General features: G+C 34.6%; 1 protein-coding gene across 1 annotated transcript in view; it reads left to right on the top strand.

Moving 5' to 3' along the window:
* The window catches only part of Itga8 (integrin subunit alpha 8), a 227,371-nt gene that overhangs the window by 39,181 nt on the left and 174,028 nt on the right, over window positions 1-14,162 (top strand). Inside the window, exons 6-8 of the mRNA XM_012517847.2 lie at window positions 656-701; window positions 4,306-4,431; window positions 5,574-5,618. Coding sequence (XP_012373301.2) covers window positions 656-701; window positions 4,306-4,431; window positions 5,574-5,618 — 217 coding nt within the window. The remainder of the gene's footprint in view (window positions 1-655; window positions 702-4,305; window positions 4,432-5,573; window positions 5,619-14,162) is intronic.

Below are 14,162 nucleotides of genomic sequence, written 5' to 3'. Positions count from 1 at the left end.
TTTCAATATATTCTGTTTCACTTCTATTCATTGCATTTATCATTGATTTTTTGGTTTATCCCACTGATCGTTATATATTTAAGGTAGGCAAGCATATGTAAAAAGATGACAAAAATGCTAATATTGGCTGGTTTGTTCTTTTTTTTTTTTTTTTTTTTTTTTTTGAGAAAGAGGGTGGATTTGCTGATTTAGGGAAAAAAGAAAGACTGGCCTTGAAAAACATTGGAATAGAATTTGCTTTCTATTACTATGGCATTTCAAAAGGCCAGGTCTGTTAATTGTACAGTATTAAACATGGATATATTTACTTACTACAGACAGTGCCAAAATTTACACACACACACACACACACACACACACACACAAACATACACATACACACATATACTGACGGAAGATGGGGATGGTTCATTTTGCTTAATTGCACTAAATTAAAATTATTTAATATGATAACACTAAATAATTGAAAGCAAAAAAAGAAAATGATTTACAGGTCCCTGATATAAGGACTTCTTTGAAAAGCTGCATTTTTATGTGCAACTAATTGTTAGATCTGGGCTTTTTAGCAATAATTTATTACTCTCTAAAAACTTGCAGTGTTTCTCTTCCAATTGTTCCTGTTTTGTTCTTTTGTTCCCATTTTTTTGTTTTATAGAATGGAGATCTCATAGTAGGAGGACCTGGAAGCTTTTACTGGCAAGGTATGTTCTGTTAGCTGAAAAGATGTGCCTATTTGTTGTTATTAATAAAGAAATGAAGCAAAAATAACACTGAATATTGTTTTACTACATCAATGTTGTATTCTTATTCAGAATTTCTTGAATATAGCATTATTTCAATTTTTAATTTGTTATATACTTGATATTCTAAAATATCCCCAATACCAAGCCATTCATTAATATACCAAGCATTTACTCAGGTTCTCTTTCAGGCTTTGTGTGAGATGTGGAGATGATGAATCAACACATTTGTGGTTCTAATGTTCTCTGATATCTAGGGAAAGATCTAGACATAAAGCAGATAGCCACAAGAGTGCCTTCAAAGCTCTAATCCTGATACATACTACTATGGAAAGGTGTGTTGTGATGGGGTCCTGAGAACACATTGGTCACAGGGAGCTGTAACATAACTTGTGCTCTGCTTAGGAAGCCATGGACCAGATACAGGACCGCATGTACCCAGGAGGGATGACTTGTAATTCTTCTAAAGGTTAGGCCTATAAAGGCAGCAGCCCAAAGATCAGTTCATTCTAGAACAAGCAGCTGAACTGTCATCTGGATCTTGAGTAGAGAGTATCTTAGATAAAGAAAGGAGGCAATAATCAGGTGCTGTGTGCTGTGAAGGATGGCAATGAAGGGAATAATGGAGGAAACAAGGTGAAGGGCATTAAGAAAGAAAGGAGAGAGTGGCCAGACCAGTACGGAGGGCCCCACCTAAAGCACACAGGGCTTTCTGGCCAAAGTGAACAGTATCTTTGTTCTCCCAACAACTAGAATTTAGAATTTAAGTGGATGTGTTTAGCTAGAGTAGGAACGTAGTATTTGTCCTAAGAATAATGGTAAATTACTAGAGAATTTTAAGCACAGAATGTTATAACCAAGTTCATGTTTTGAAAAGATTACTTTGGCTACAGTATGGAATGGGGAATAAAAGTTGGCCAAAGTGAAATATCAACAAACTACGTTAGTTACAAAATTCATATAAGGTTATGCACTGATTGTAAGTTTCTAAATTCAACTAGCTGTAAATTTTAGGCAAACATGTTTGCTTACTTAGAGTGGTGATGGTGTACATTATAAAAAAAGAGAAATTTGCGAGATACTTTGGAGTCAAAATAAACATATTAAATGATGGATTGGCTATATAGTGAAGAAAGAACTTTGACAGGAAGATGTCAAAGATATGTTTCTGAATTCTTGCCCTGTACCACCCACTGAAATAGAAAATACCAGAAGAGAGTAAGTTTGAACTGAGATGGAGAGAGAAGATAATGAGTTTGGTTTTGGCTCTGCAGAGCATGGAAATGTTGGGATATCCAAGCATTTTTACATGAGTATTTAGGAATATAGGCTTAACCACCAGAAAGCTATCTTGGGTAAAACAAAATTTGTATCATTTACATATTGGCAGTAGCTGAAGCCATAGGGATGAATGAGACGTTTAACAAGAATACAGAGAATCTAGGCTGAATCTTGTTTGTAAAGTTAGGAAAAAATAGGGTAGAATGTGAGACTGATGAATAGTTGAGGGAACACTTTCTTTTTTAAAAAAAAATATATTTGGCTGTTAAAAGGTGTCACTATGCATCTCAGACTCACAGTTATCCTCCTGTTTTCAGCCTACCTGGTACTGGGATTACAGGCATGTGCCACAATGCCTGGTCTTGGTGGAAGGCTCAGAGCATGTAGGGGCAGAGCCAGCATGCTTGCCTATGCAGGGTTGAGTCTGCTCAACTGTCTTGCTGGCCCAGAACACTTTTTTTAATGAAAGAGACTTGGACATATTTTAAACCCATGGAAAAGATTCAGGAAGACGAATTCGTGATAAACATTTTTATGTAATTACTATTAGACTTAATTCATGCATAGACAATTAAGAACATCAAATAATTATCATTTTAATCTTAAAGATTATTTTGCAAACAAAATATAATACCTAACAGATGGATATAAAATCATGTTTGTTTTAGATTTTCTTTAATTCACTTGCTTAATTTTATATAAGCCATTCCTCTATTTATGTTGGAAAAAACATCTGATATAAATGATTTGAAAATAAGCCATGGCAAGGATGTGTAGAAGCATTTGTCTAAGATATATAATTTAAAATTTCATATGGACTTAAGAATATAAAGATTATAGATCAAGCTAAAGGAAACAAACAAAAGAAGAGTATATGTAGGAGGAAAGGAAGGACCTATTGAGCTTTAATCTTAAAATCTGGCAAATCCTACTTACATTTTTCATAAATTTGTGTGTAAACACAATAACTTAATGTCAGAAGGGCCATTTCAATCTCAATTACTTAACAATAGTTATAACCTGGTTTAATAGCTTTACTCTTTTCTGGACTTCAAACAGAAAGACAATGGAAATTGTGTGTGAATTTTCAAAGAATAGTTTGCCCTTAAAATTAAGAATAGGGCTGGCCAGATAGCCTAGTGGATTAAAGCACCTGTTTAGGCAGAGTGCAAGGGCTGGGGTTCGATCCCTGGCATTCAGTGCTGGCCCTACCTCTGGGAGACAGCAACTGAGACTGGGCGTGGTGGCATGTGCCTGTAATCCCAGCACTTGGGGGGCTGAAAACAGGAGGATCACGACTAGTCCAATCTGTGTAGTGAGACCTTGTAGACCCTGTACTAAAATAAATAAATAAATAAATGATAAATATTAGTATTTTGAAAACATTTCTTCAATTTTTTCCTCAAAGAGCATGAAATCACATGTTTGCTTTAGATCTCCATAATAAGTATGGGACTAGATAGAAATTTTGGTGGAAAATTGTTAAGGATATGGTAGAAATATATGTACCCCAGTGCAACCATATTTCATGACATTTATGCGAGACTTTATTTTAGAGAGATTAGCTAAAGTTTTTAGCGTATCAATCTCAGTACCCATCAGTTCCCTTCTTGCTGAAATTATAGTTTTTTGTTGGATCTGCCTACTTCCTATTATTATAAATTTATTATATATATTTGTTTATATTATATATATATATTAGCATGAATAGTCTCAAATATTGTATAACTTCTTTTCTTTAATTTACCTGATATATTTATAATCTCTTAGTTGAATATAGGTGATTAAGATTTAATATTATATCTATACTTTGCAAGAATACCAAAATTTTGTTAAAATGCTTTGTTAAAAGTATATCTTGGTTATTATGACAAATTTCCCACTAACAAAATCTTGAAGAACACATTTAAGCATTTTGTGCTACCTATAACAAAAGCTGTATTCTAAGGCAATCTAGAATAAAAATATAATTAAGTAAATTTCAGACACAAGTTGCTCTTTCATAGTTTTAGCATTTAAAGGTGAAATAAGTAATCATACTGAAAGCAGCAGGAAGGCAATCTATTTTTGCTCATCAGTATTTTTAGCAGAATTCTGTCAAAATGGAAAGCCCCACTCAGTGACAACTAGTTCTACTTTAGAGGTCTAGTGGTAAACAGGAAAAATTGTATCAAAACACAAACAATAACATGACAGCTTTCAGAGACTGTGTGGTTCCAGGTCTATAGAGGGAGAGCCCGCCTCTTGTTTTCATTCACTTAACGTATTAATTTAATTAACACAGGTCAGGTGATCACTGCCAGTATTGCCGACGTCATTGCAAATTATTCATTTAAAGATATTCTAAGGAAACTTGCTGGAGAAAAACAGACAGAAGTGGCTCCAGCTTCCTACGATGATAGTTACCTTGGTAAGATTCATTGCTGAAGATATTTATGGTTTATTAAAAGACAAACAGATTAAATGTAGATGTTAACTTGATTCATGACTTGTTTGACACCTTATGAAGGTTTTCTTACTTGTTTGGAGTAGACTCAGTTTTTCATTGTAAGTTTATGCTTTCATCTCATCCATCATGTATATAACCTGCATAGGCTGAGTTCCACACTTTTCTAGCTGCTCTTTTGTAAGCTGTATGACATTCTTTCACACCTAAATTATTTTTCTGGTAGTAGACACTATGAATTAGAGAGGTCAATCAGTGCCATGGCAGCAGCATGGTTTGCATCCCAACCCATTTCTAGAGCAGCAACAAGAGATGTTCTACATGCTAGGGCTTTCAGTTGTTTCTCAGTGCTGAGACCAAATATCCAACACCCACAAGTTAAAGAAGGAAAGGTTTGTTTTAGCTTACAGTGTGTAGAGGTTTCAGTCCACAGGACTAATGCAGTATCATACACCCACAATGTAATCACTCTTAAAAGCCCCATACATGGGGGCACAAGGGTGTGGGGGTGACATCTAGATGTGAACCACAGCATGCTACAGCATTCTTAATTTTTATTATATGCAAATTGAAATACAATGGTATTACTGATATTTCCTACTTTTGGAGATATTAATGGCATTCTGATAGCTTGATAAATTTGAAAAGTAAAGAATCACACTTGTGGAATGCCACCATTAAACGAATTAGGAAACATACCGTGATGATGATCAGAAACAGCAAAGCCCAACCACAAAAGCTACCTGTCAGAATATCATGTTTGATGAGCAACAATCTACAGCCATTAAAATACAAGGCAGCCTCTTATATTTTAAGGTAGATTATGAAGTGTTTCTCTTTGAAAATCAATCTTCAGGTATGATTTTTGTTTTATTTCTTTGCTTTGCTCTGTTCCATTTTAAGATCACAGTAGCAGATCTATTCTGCACCTATGACTCAGTATGAAGTATTCATATTGTAGTTGATTTTTACTTTTATAGAAACCTGAATTTTTATAATTTTGTAGTGACCTCTGGCTAAAGCAGTACCATGGTAATGCTTTCATTTTTCTAATATAACTAATTTTTCCATCACCAAATCTGATTAGTTTCTTTTATTTTAAATAGGATACTCAGTTGCTGCTGGGGAATTCACTGGAGACTCTCAGCAAGGTGAGATGGAAGACATCATCCAATTTAAGTCATTTTAAAAGCACGGGAAAGGTAAAATGACATAGAACTCCTTCTGAAACTGTGAATTTTTTTGCTCTATAAAATGTATGTAAATTTAATCCCAAATTGCACATGACATTTTTAGAAATGTTTGTAATTTGGTACACAGTTTTAAATCTCAAAGAAATTCATCAGAATCTATGCCAAACTTTATAAAATCTAGGCAGGCAACACAAAATTAGAGCAGTCATCCTGTGGTATGAATGAAAAATACACAGTTCAGATAATTAAATGACTTGGACAACTGCCACACTATTGGCAACAGATAGAATGAAAGAACAAAGATTCCTCATTTTACTTTAATATCTAAGTTCTCATATTGGACATGTCCCAAATTGCTCTCCATCCTGACTCCAATCCAACATGCCAGCTTTATTTGCCTTTCCTCTTAGGTTGTGCCTAATTTGGCTGGAAGAACAAGTCAAATCCCTAATACAGCACTGGTCTTATGTACTTTGCCTTGACATCATCTATGTTTTAACCCTCTGATTTTTTAACCATCTCACCTACCAGCGGCAATGTGCTTTGAATTTCAGGTGTTGCCATTCTCAGAAGTCTTTATTTAACTTTCCCCTGTACACTTCTATGTCATTTCATTTTTCATCCTCTAAGCCACTTGCCAATCATTCCTCAAGCTTTTTCTTTTTTAGTACTGGGAAACTGAACCCAGGATCTTTGCACTGAGTTATATTTTCACCCATTATATTTTACCTTTAAAAAAATTACTAGTTTAATTCAGTTTAGTTTAGTTTAGTTTAGTTTAGTTTAGTTGTTTAGTTTAGTTTAGTTTAGTTTGGCAGAGGGTATATTTATGTTGATTCACTGTCCACACTGAGCTGAAACTTGCTGTCCTCCAGTCTCAGCTTCCCCGAGTGCTGAGACCTCAGGGATGTACCCCCATATCCAGCTTTCCCAAACACTTTTGCACATCTATTAAGTACTAGGTTCTGTTGGCAAGTGTTAAGCATGTAGAGGAGACCAAATGACCTTTAATCTCTGAGTTTATACTCTACTGGAACTGGTAGACATTAAAGAAGGAACATAGAAGATCTCATCAAATACTGTGGGAAGTACTAGGAGAAACTTCAAAATATAGAGTAAGGGAAGCTTTGGTGATGAGGAAACACTTAAAAAATAACTAGGATATGGTGTAGGCCAAGGAGCCAACTTTGACATTGTAAATTACATAAAATATTGAGGACTCCAGCCAGTAGCCAGGCCCTGCACTCCACTGTAACCTCCTTCCTCCAGCCAGCAGTCAGGTTTGGTGTGGAATTCTGCAGTAGAACTCCTCGTAGAGTGGCTAGGAGCGAGATCTAGCCAGCAAATCCAGGAGCAGAACAGCTCACCAATGAGGCTCAACAGGGTCACTTATGTGGGCTGCAACAGGTAGAAACCAATCACAGCAGCCAGACCCCAGCCAGGCCCAGCTGGATGATCCGGACTTTGTAAGTTGAGACATGCTGCTAGACCCAGGTGTATGAGAGCATATTCATTCTCTCTCTCTCTCTCTCTGTCTCTGTCTCTCTCTCTCTCTCTCTCTCTCTCTCTCTCTCTCTCTCTCTCTCTCTCTCTGTTAAAAGAGGGCACAACAGGTAACTGGGGTGAAAGGTTTCCTGGAAGTCTCAGGGAACTTCAAGGGGAGATGATTGGCTAGATCTCAGGGGAACTAATTTAAATACAAATTCCCCACATTATATTTTCTTAGCTATACAGTCATGATATGGGCCTTTAGGGTTGAAAATACAAACCCATTAATTACAAAACTTTGTCAAGCACTAAATCTCATTACCTATTATTAGAGTATCAATACTAATTATAGTACTATAAATGCAAAACTGCAACTGCCTTGACCACATAATCTCCCTTGGATAATAATATCAGTAGGAGCTAAGGTAACTACTGCACTAAGGCTCTGCACCAAAGGTCAGAAGACAGTGCTATAAAAAATAACAAAGAGAAGGAACAAAATGCACTCTATGGTCCCAAGCCCACCCAGAACAAATGCAGGAGACACTAGCATAGAAGAAATTGAAAATCTCACAACTGAAATCTCTGAAATAATAACGTTTGAAGTAAAGAAACAACTGAGAAAGGTATACAGGATATAGATCAGAAATAATCTCTGAAGTAAAAAAAGAAATAATACCTATAATAAGGAATTACTAAGTGCTTCTAAAGAAGACACTGATAAAAATATAGAGGAGAGTAGAAAAATGATGGACTCCTTCAATGAGCAATATAGGAAAGAAATAGAATGCATGAAGCAGATTCAAAGAGATATACGGGAAATTAAAACCTTAACCACAAGCTAGCAAAACCGCTTGAAAGTGAAGAATTTCAAATCTTGAAGATAGGATTGCAGCTAATGAAAAGGAAACAAAAGATTTCTTAAAAACAACTAGGATACAGGATAAAATAATTCAACATCTGCAAGATGATGCAAAGATAAGCAATGTAAGACAAATAGGCATCAATGAGAAAGAAGGAGACAGCATAAATGATATAAAAAGAATATGGGCAGAAGTAAAAGCAGAAAACTTCCCAAATATGGGGAAACAACTTGACATTCAGGTAGCCAAAACATATAGAACACCAAATAACATCAATCCAATTAAAAGTACACCCAGATATACAATAATTGAGATACCACAAACTTAGAATAAGAACAATATAGTAAGAGTAGCTAGAGAAAAGAAACAGATCATATTTAAAGAAAAAAAATCCATCAGAATGATGGAAGATTTCTCTTCACAAACCATCAAGTCAAGAAGAGCGTGGAGCAAAGTACTTCAAGTCCTTGAAGAAAATAAATTCCAGCCCAGACTGTGATACCCTGCAAAACTCTCTTTCAAGTTTGATGGTGAAGTGAAATACTTCCACAACAAAGAACAACTAAAGAATTTCATGATAAGAAAGTTAACCCTACATAATCTACTAAAAGATGTTCTATAGAGGAATAAAAAGGACCAGAACTCCATGAATGAGGATGGAGAGAACCCACCAAATAGGGCAAAAATTAAACAAACAACAACAAAAAAGGTGTATACAACAGGAGGTGACTAACACGTCAATCATGCGTCAGTGCATCTCAGTTATAACCATCAATGTAAATGGATTCAATTTACCAGTTAAAAGAAATAGACTTGCTGAGTGGGTTAGGAAATGAATTCAACAATATATTGTATACAAGAAACATATTTTTAAAATCATATTATTGAGAAACAAATAGCAATGAGACAGTTTCAAAACCGATTAGTAGGACAGTTTCAGTAATTAGTATATTGCATATGGTTGTCTCTTTAGTGGTTATTTATAGTACAAGATGCAGACACAATATCCTGTCCACAAACACTATTAGTACAAATCTTTCTATTCATTGAATTAAGAGAAAGTAGCTGTATATCTACCCTATTTTGACTATACAGATACAAAATGTGCATGTAGTATTGTTTTCCTTCCTTTGGCTTTCAGCTCCCAAATTTATTTCAGAATTAATATGTTTCTTGTTCCCTTTTTGTTTAGTTATACCCATTTCTCATAAAACTAAACAAAAAAGTGGACAAGAAACATATTAACTCATAAAGAAATTGATCGGCTGAAAGTCAAAGGAAAGAAAACAATATTACATGCCCCAGCACTTCAGGAAAAAGAAAGGGTAGCAATCCTGTCTGCAGACAGTCTGAACTTGAACACAATAATGATCAAATGAAATAAAGAGGGCCACTACATACTGGTTATGGAAAAATCCAAGAGGAAGAAGTAACAGTCGTTAATATGTATGAACCAGACATGGGAGCACAAAACTATATAAGACAAATCTTCATGGACATGAAAAATCTAATATCCAATACCACAATATTAACTGGAGACCTTAACACACCCTAATCCCAAAAAGATAGGTCAAGCAGACAAAAAATTAGCAAAGAAGTAGCAGAACTGAACCAAAAGTTTGAACAAATGGACTTAATTGACATATACAGAGTATTCCACCCAACTACATTTGAATACACATTTTTTTTCAGCTGCACATGATGGACATTTTGTAAAATAGATCACATACTAGTCCATAGATCATGCTTAGGTATATGCAAGAAAACAGAAATTATCCCATACATATTATCTGACTGCAGTACAATGAAAATAGAAATAAATGATGAAAGAAATCATAAACACCCCATAAATACATGGAAATTAAACAACACCCTCCTCAGCAATCAATAGTTTGTAGAGGAAACCAAATAAGAAATTAAACAATATCTATAGTTCAAAGAAAATTTAAGCACAACTTATTGGAATTTATGGGATGCAATGGAATCAATGCATAGAGGGAAATTTATAGTTGTGAACTCACACATTAGGAAAATAGAACTGGAAAAATAAATACCTTAATGCTGCACCTCAAACATCTAGAAAAATAGAGGAGGTCAAACCCAAAGCCCAAAGATGGGAGTAAGTTATAAAGATTAGAGAAGAAATTAATGCAATCAGGACAAAAAAATACAAAGAATTGATGAAACAAAGATCTCGTTCTTTGAAAGATTGTGTAAAATTGATAAGCACCTAGCTAACCTCATCAAAAAGAGGAAGGAAAAAACTCAAATTCAAGCAATAAGGAATGGAAAGTGTGAAATTACCACAGAGCATGTGAAAATTAAGAAGATAATCAATAACTATTTTGAGAATCTTTACTTTCACAGAATAGAAGACACAGAAGAAACCCATAGATTCCTAGAAAGGTACAAATTAGCAAAACTGAATCAAAAAGATATAAGAACTCTCAGCAACTCAATAATAGCCAATGCAATTCAAAATGTAATAAAAATATATTGATAAAGAATACAGGTCCTGATAGATTCACAGCTGTATTCTATAAGAAATTTACAAAAGATATAATCACAATACTCCACAAACTCTATAATGAAATTTAAAAGGAAACAGTTCTCCCAAAATCATTCCTGGAGGCAAGTATCATACTTATACCAAAACCAGGGAAAGATGCAACTAAGAAAGAGAACTACAGGCCAATCTCCCTCATGAACATAGATGAAAAACTCCTCAATAAAATCCTAGCAAATAGAATATAAGAAATCATCAAGAGGATCATAAAACATGACCAGGTAGGATTCATCCCAGGGATGCAAGGATGGTTCAACATACACAAATCTATAAATGTAATACACTATATCAGTGGAGCCAAATCCAAAAACCACATGATCATCTCAATTGATGTAGAAAATGATTGTGGCCAAGTCCAACACACATTCATGTTCAAAGCCCTACAAAAAATTGGAATACATGGCCTCTACCTCAATATGATAAAAGCCATTTATGACAGTGCAACTGCTAACACAATTTGAAATGGACAAAAAACTGAAATCTTTTAATCCCAAGTCAGCTATAAGACAAAGATGTCCTCTGTCACCACTCCTATTGAATGTAGTTCTGGAACCATTAGCCAGAGCCATTAGGAAAGAGATAAAATAAAACTATCATTACTTGCAGATGACATGATACTCTACTTGCAAGACCCAAAAACCTCCAATGAGAAACTATTAGAATGAATATGCAAATTCCATACTATCACAGGATAGAAAGTCAATACCCAAAAGGCAATAGCATTCCTCTACACAGATAACAAACACACGGAGATTAAAATTAAAAAAACAATATCTTTTACAATAACACCTCAGGAAATGAAATACTTAGGAATTAAGATAACTAAGGAAGTAAAAGATCTATTCAATGACAATTACAGTTCTCTGAAAAAAGAGATTGTAGGGGATTTTAGAAAATGGAAAGTTATTTGCTGCTCCTGGATAGGAAGAACCAACATTGTGAAGATGACCATACTCCTGAAATTGTTATACAGATTTAATGCAATCCCTATCAAAATACCACCAGCATAGCACACAGACTTAGGGAAATCATTCCTAAAATTTATTTGGAACCGGGAAAGACCTAGAATAGCAAAGGCAATTCTGGGCAGTAAAGACAAGGCAGAAGGCATTACAATTCCTGACTTGAAATTATACTACAAAGTTGCTGTGATTAAATCAGCATGCTAATGGTAAAAAGTAGGCCCGAGGATCAATGGAATAGATTATAAGATGCAGATATAACTACAAACACACTCAGCCATCTTGTCTTTGTCAAAGGGGCCAAACATACTTACTTGAAGAAAGATAGCCTCTTTATCAAATGCTGCTGGAAAAATTGGCTGTCTACATGCCAAAAACTTAAACTTGACCCAGGTCTGTTATCATGTACTAAACTAAAGACAAAATGGATTAAAAAATCTAAACATTAAAACAAAAACAAGAAATCTCCTGGGAGAGAAAGTAGGTGGAAATTTTGATGACATAGGGGTAGGTAAACAGTTCATGAACAGAAATCCAACTGCACATGAAATAATCAGCAAATGAGACATCCTCTTATTGTGAAGTTTTTGCAGTTCAAAAGAATTTATCAACAGAATAAAATGGCAATGCATAAGTTTTGAAAAAAATCTTAACTAATAAACACTCAGACAAAGGTCTGCTCTCTAAGATTTATATAGAACTAAAAAAATTATGGCCCCAAATTTTAAAGACCTATTCCAAAAATGAGCATCTGTGATGAACACACACTTCTCAGAGGAAGAAATACAAGAAATAAATAAATACATGAAAAAATGCTACACATCACTAGCCTTTCATGAAATGAAAACAGCACTGAGATACCATCTCACCCCAGAAAGAATGAATATTATAAAGAAATCAACCAACAACAAATGTTGGAGAGACTGTAGGGAAAAATGAACCATTCTCTACTGCTGGTGGGAATGTAAACTGGTGCAACCATTATGGGGATCAGTGTGGAGACTCCTCAAAAAACTAGGACTGGAAATCCTATTCAAGTCAGCTACCCCCTTCTGGGAATTTTCCCAAAAGAACTGAAAACATCATATTATAGTGATATGTGTACTCCTATATTTATAGCAGCACAACTTTGATAACCAAATCTTGGAAACATCCAAAATTTCCCTCACCTGAGGAACAGATTAAAAAGATGTTGTGTTTTTATACAATTGAGTGTTACTCAGCTATAAAGAAAAATAAACTTGTAGCCTTCATATATAAATAGATGCAACTTGCAGATATATTCATAAGGAAATAAAGCAGACACACATTTGTAAATACCATATTGTCTCCCTACTGTAAGAACTCAAAAGATGAAATAAAAGTTGAAAGGTATATCACAGTTAAATGAAAAGCAAGAACTCAAGGATTAAACAAAAAAGTGAGAACAAGGAGAAAAGTTAGGAAAGATGGCAGGGGCAAAACAATATATTTATACAAACAAGATGGTTAAGGAAATGGTCGTAAGAATATTCATCAGGTTTTTGAAAATAGCAGTTAATAGGTAAAATTCTCACCCTGACTAAATATATACAGGCTAATACCTATGAACTAAGCAACTAAACTGAGGATAGCAAATTTGTAATATTAAATCCATGCTTTAAATACCTATCATTTTGGTCTTCTAAATGCTTAGTGCTTCTAATGTCATATTGGTTATTACTATATTCTCTTTAAAGTAAATGTGCATTATAAAAGTTAATAAGAGACAAGAAAAAATGTCATAGGATTGTCCTGTTGCAATTTTGTGTATAATAGGATTTCTAACTTTCCATGTAAATATGTGTAATTTTTTTCACATTCTATAAGGATTTAAAGTTTAGAATATCTGTGGTGTTGTAAAATAGCAGTTCTGTGTTGTCTAAAACATTTCATACTCAGACAGATAGTGATGTTAAGCCCAACTGCCTCTGTTACAGGGTAATAATATCATTAAGCTTCTCTTCTAGATGTTTAACAATTAAACTTTGCAGACCAAAAATTAGATAAAAATAGGAGCTTCAAAGATAGCCAATATTTTGGCCATAGTCCTTTAAGGTCAGTGAGGACTCAGAACATAAGGGAACCTGTGCTGAGACATTTTGTAACTCAGTAATGTCCCAAATATTCTGTTCAAGGAGATTATGTGGCCACAGAGGAAAGTGGTTGATGATGTACAATGCAATTAAGGAGAGTCACCAGGTGAGAAAAAATTCTCTCAAGCTTTCCCAGAGAGCAAATTGGTCGAGCAATGGCTGTGACTCATCCAAGTGGATGACATGGATAAGAGATCTACAAGGTTCTATACATTGTTTTGGGGTAAAACCTGAAGGGATTTGAATGACCTTGTAACATACAATAGTTACATTTTTAGTTATATATGTCTTGCTTTAACTTGGTCTTAATCATCCAGCAGAAAAGTATATCCACAAGATACAAAAAGTAATGGCAGATTAACATGCTGAGCTGTGAAAGGCTCAGGTTAACAACTTCTGACAATTGCCCATTCCGCTGATAACCCACTACTATTATTGACTATTGGACTATTTTGAGTTATTTTGCTGAATTCAAGTACTTAAAATATTTGAACCTAGCATCAATGAGA

Source organism: Octodon degus, unplaced genomic scaffold (genome assembly GCF_000260255.1).
Source record: "Octodon degus isolate 3935 unplaced genomic scaffold, OctDeg1.0 scaffold00220, whole genome shotgun sequence".
In the NCBI taxonomy this organism is placed as follows: Eukaryota; Metazoa; Chordata; class Mammalia; order Rodentia; family Octodontidae; genus Octodon; species Octodon degus.
The sequence above is the reverse complement of the archived record's forward strand: the minus strand, read 5'-3'. Positions and strand labels throughout refer to the sequence as shown.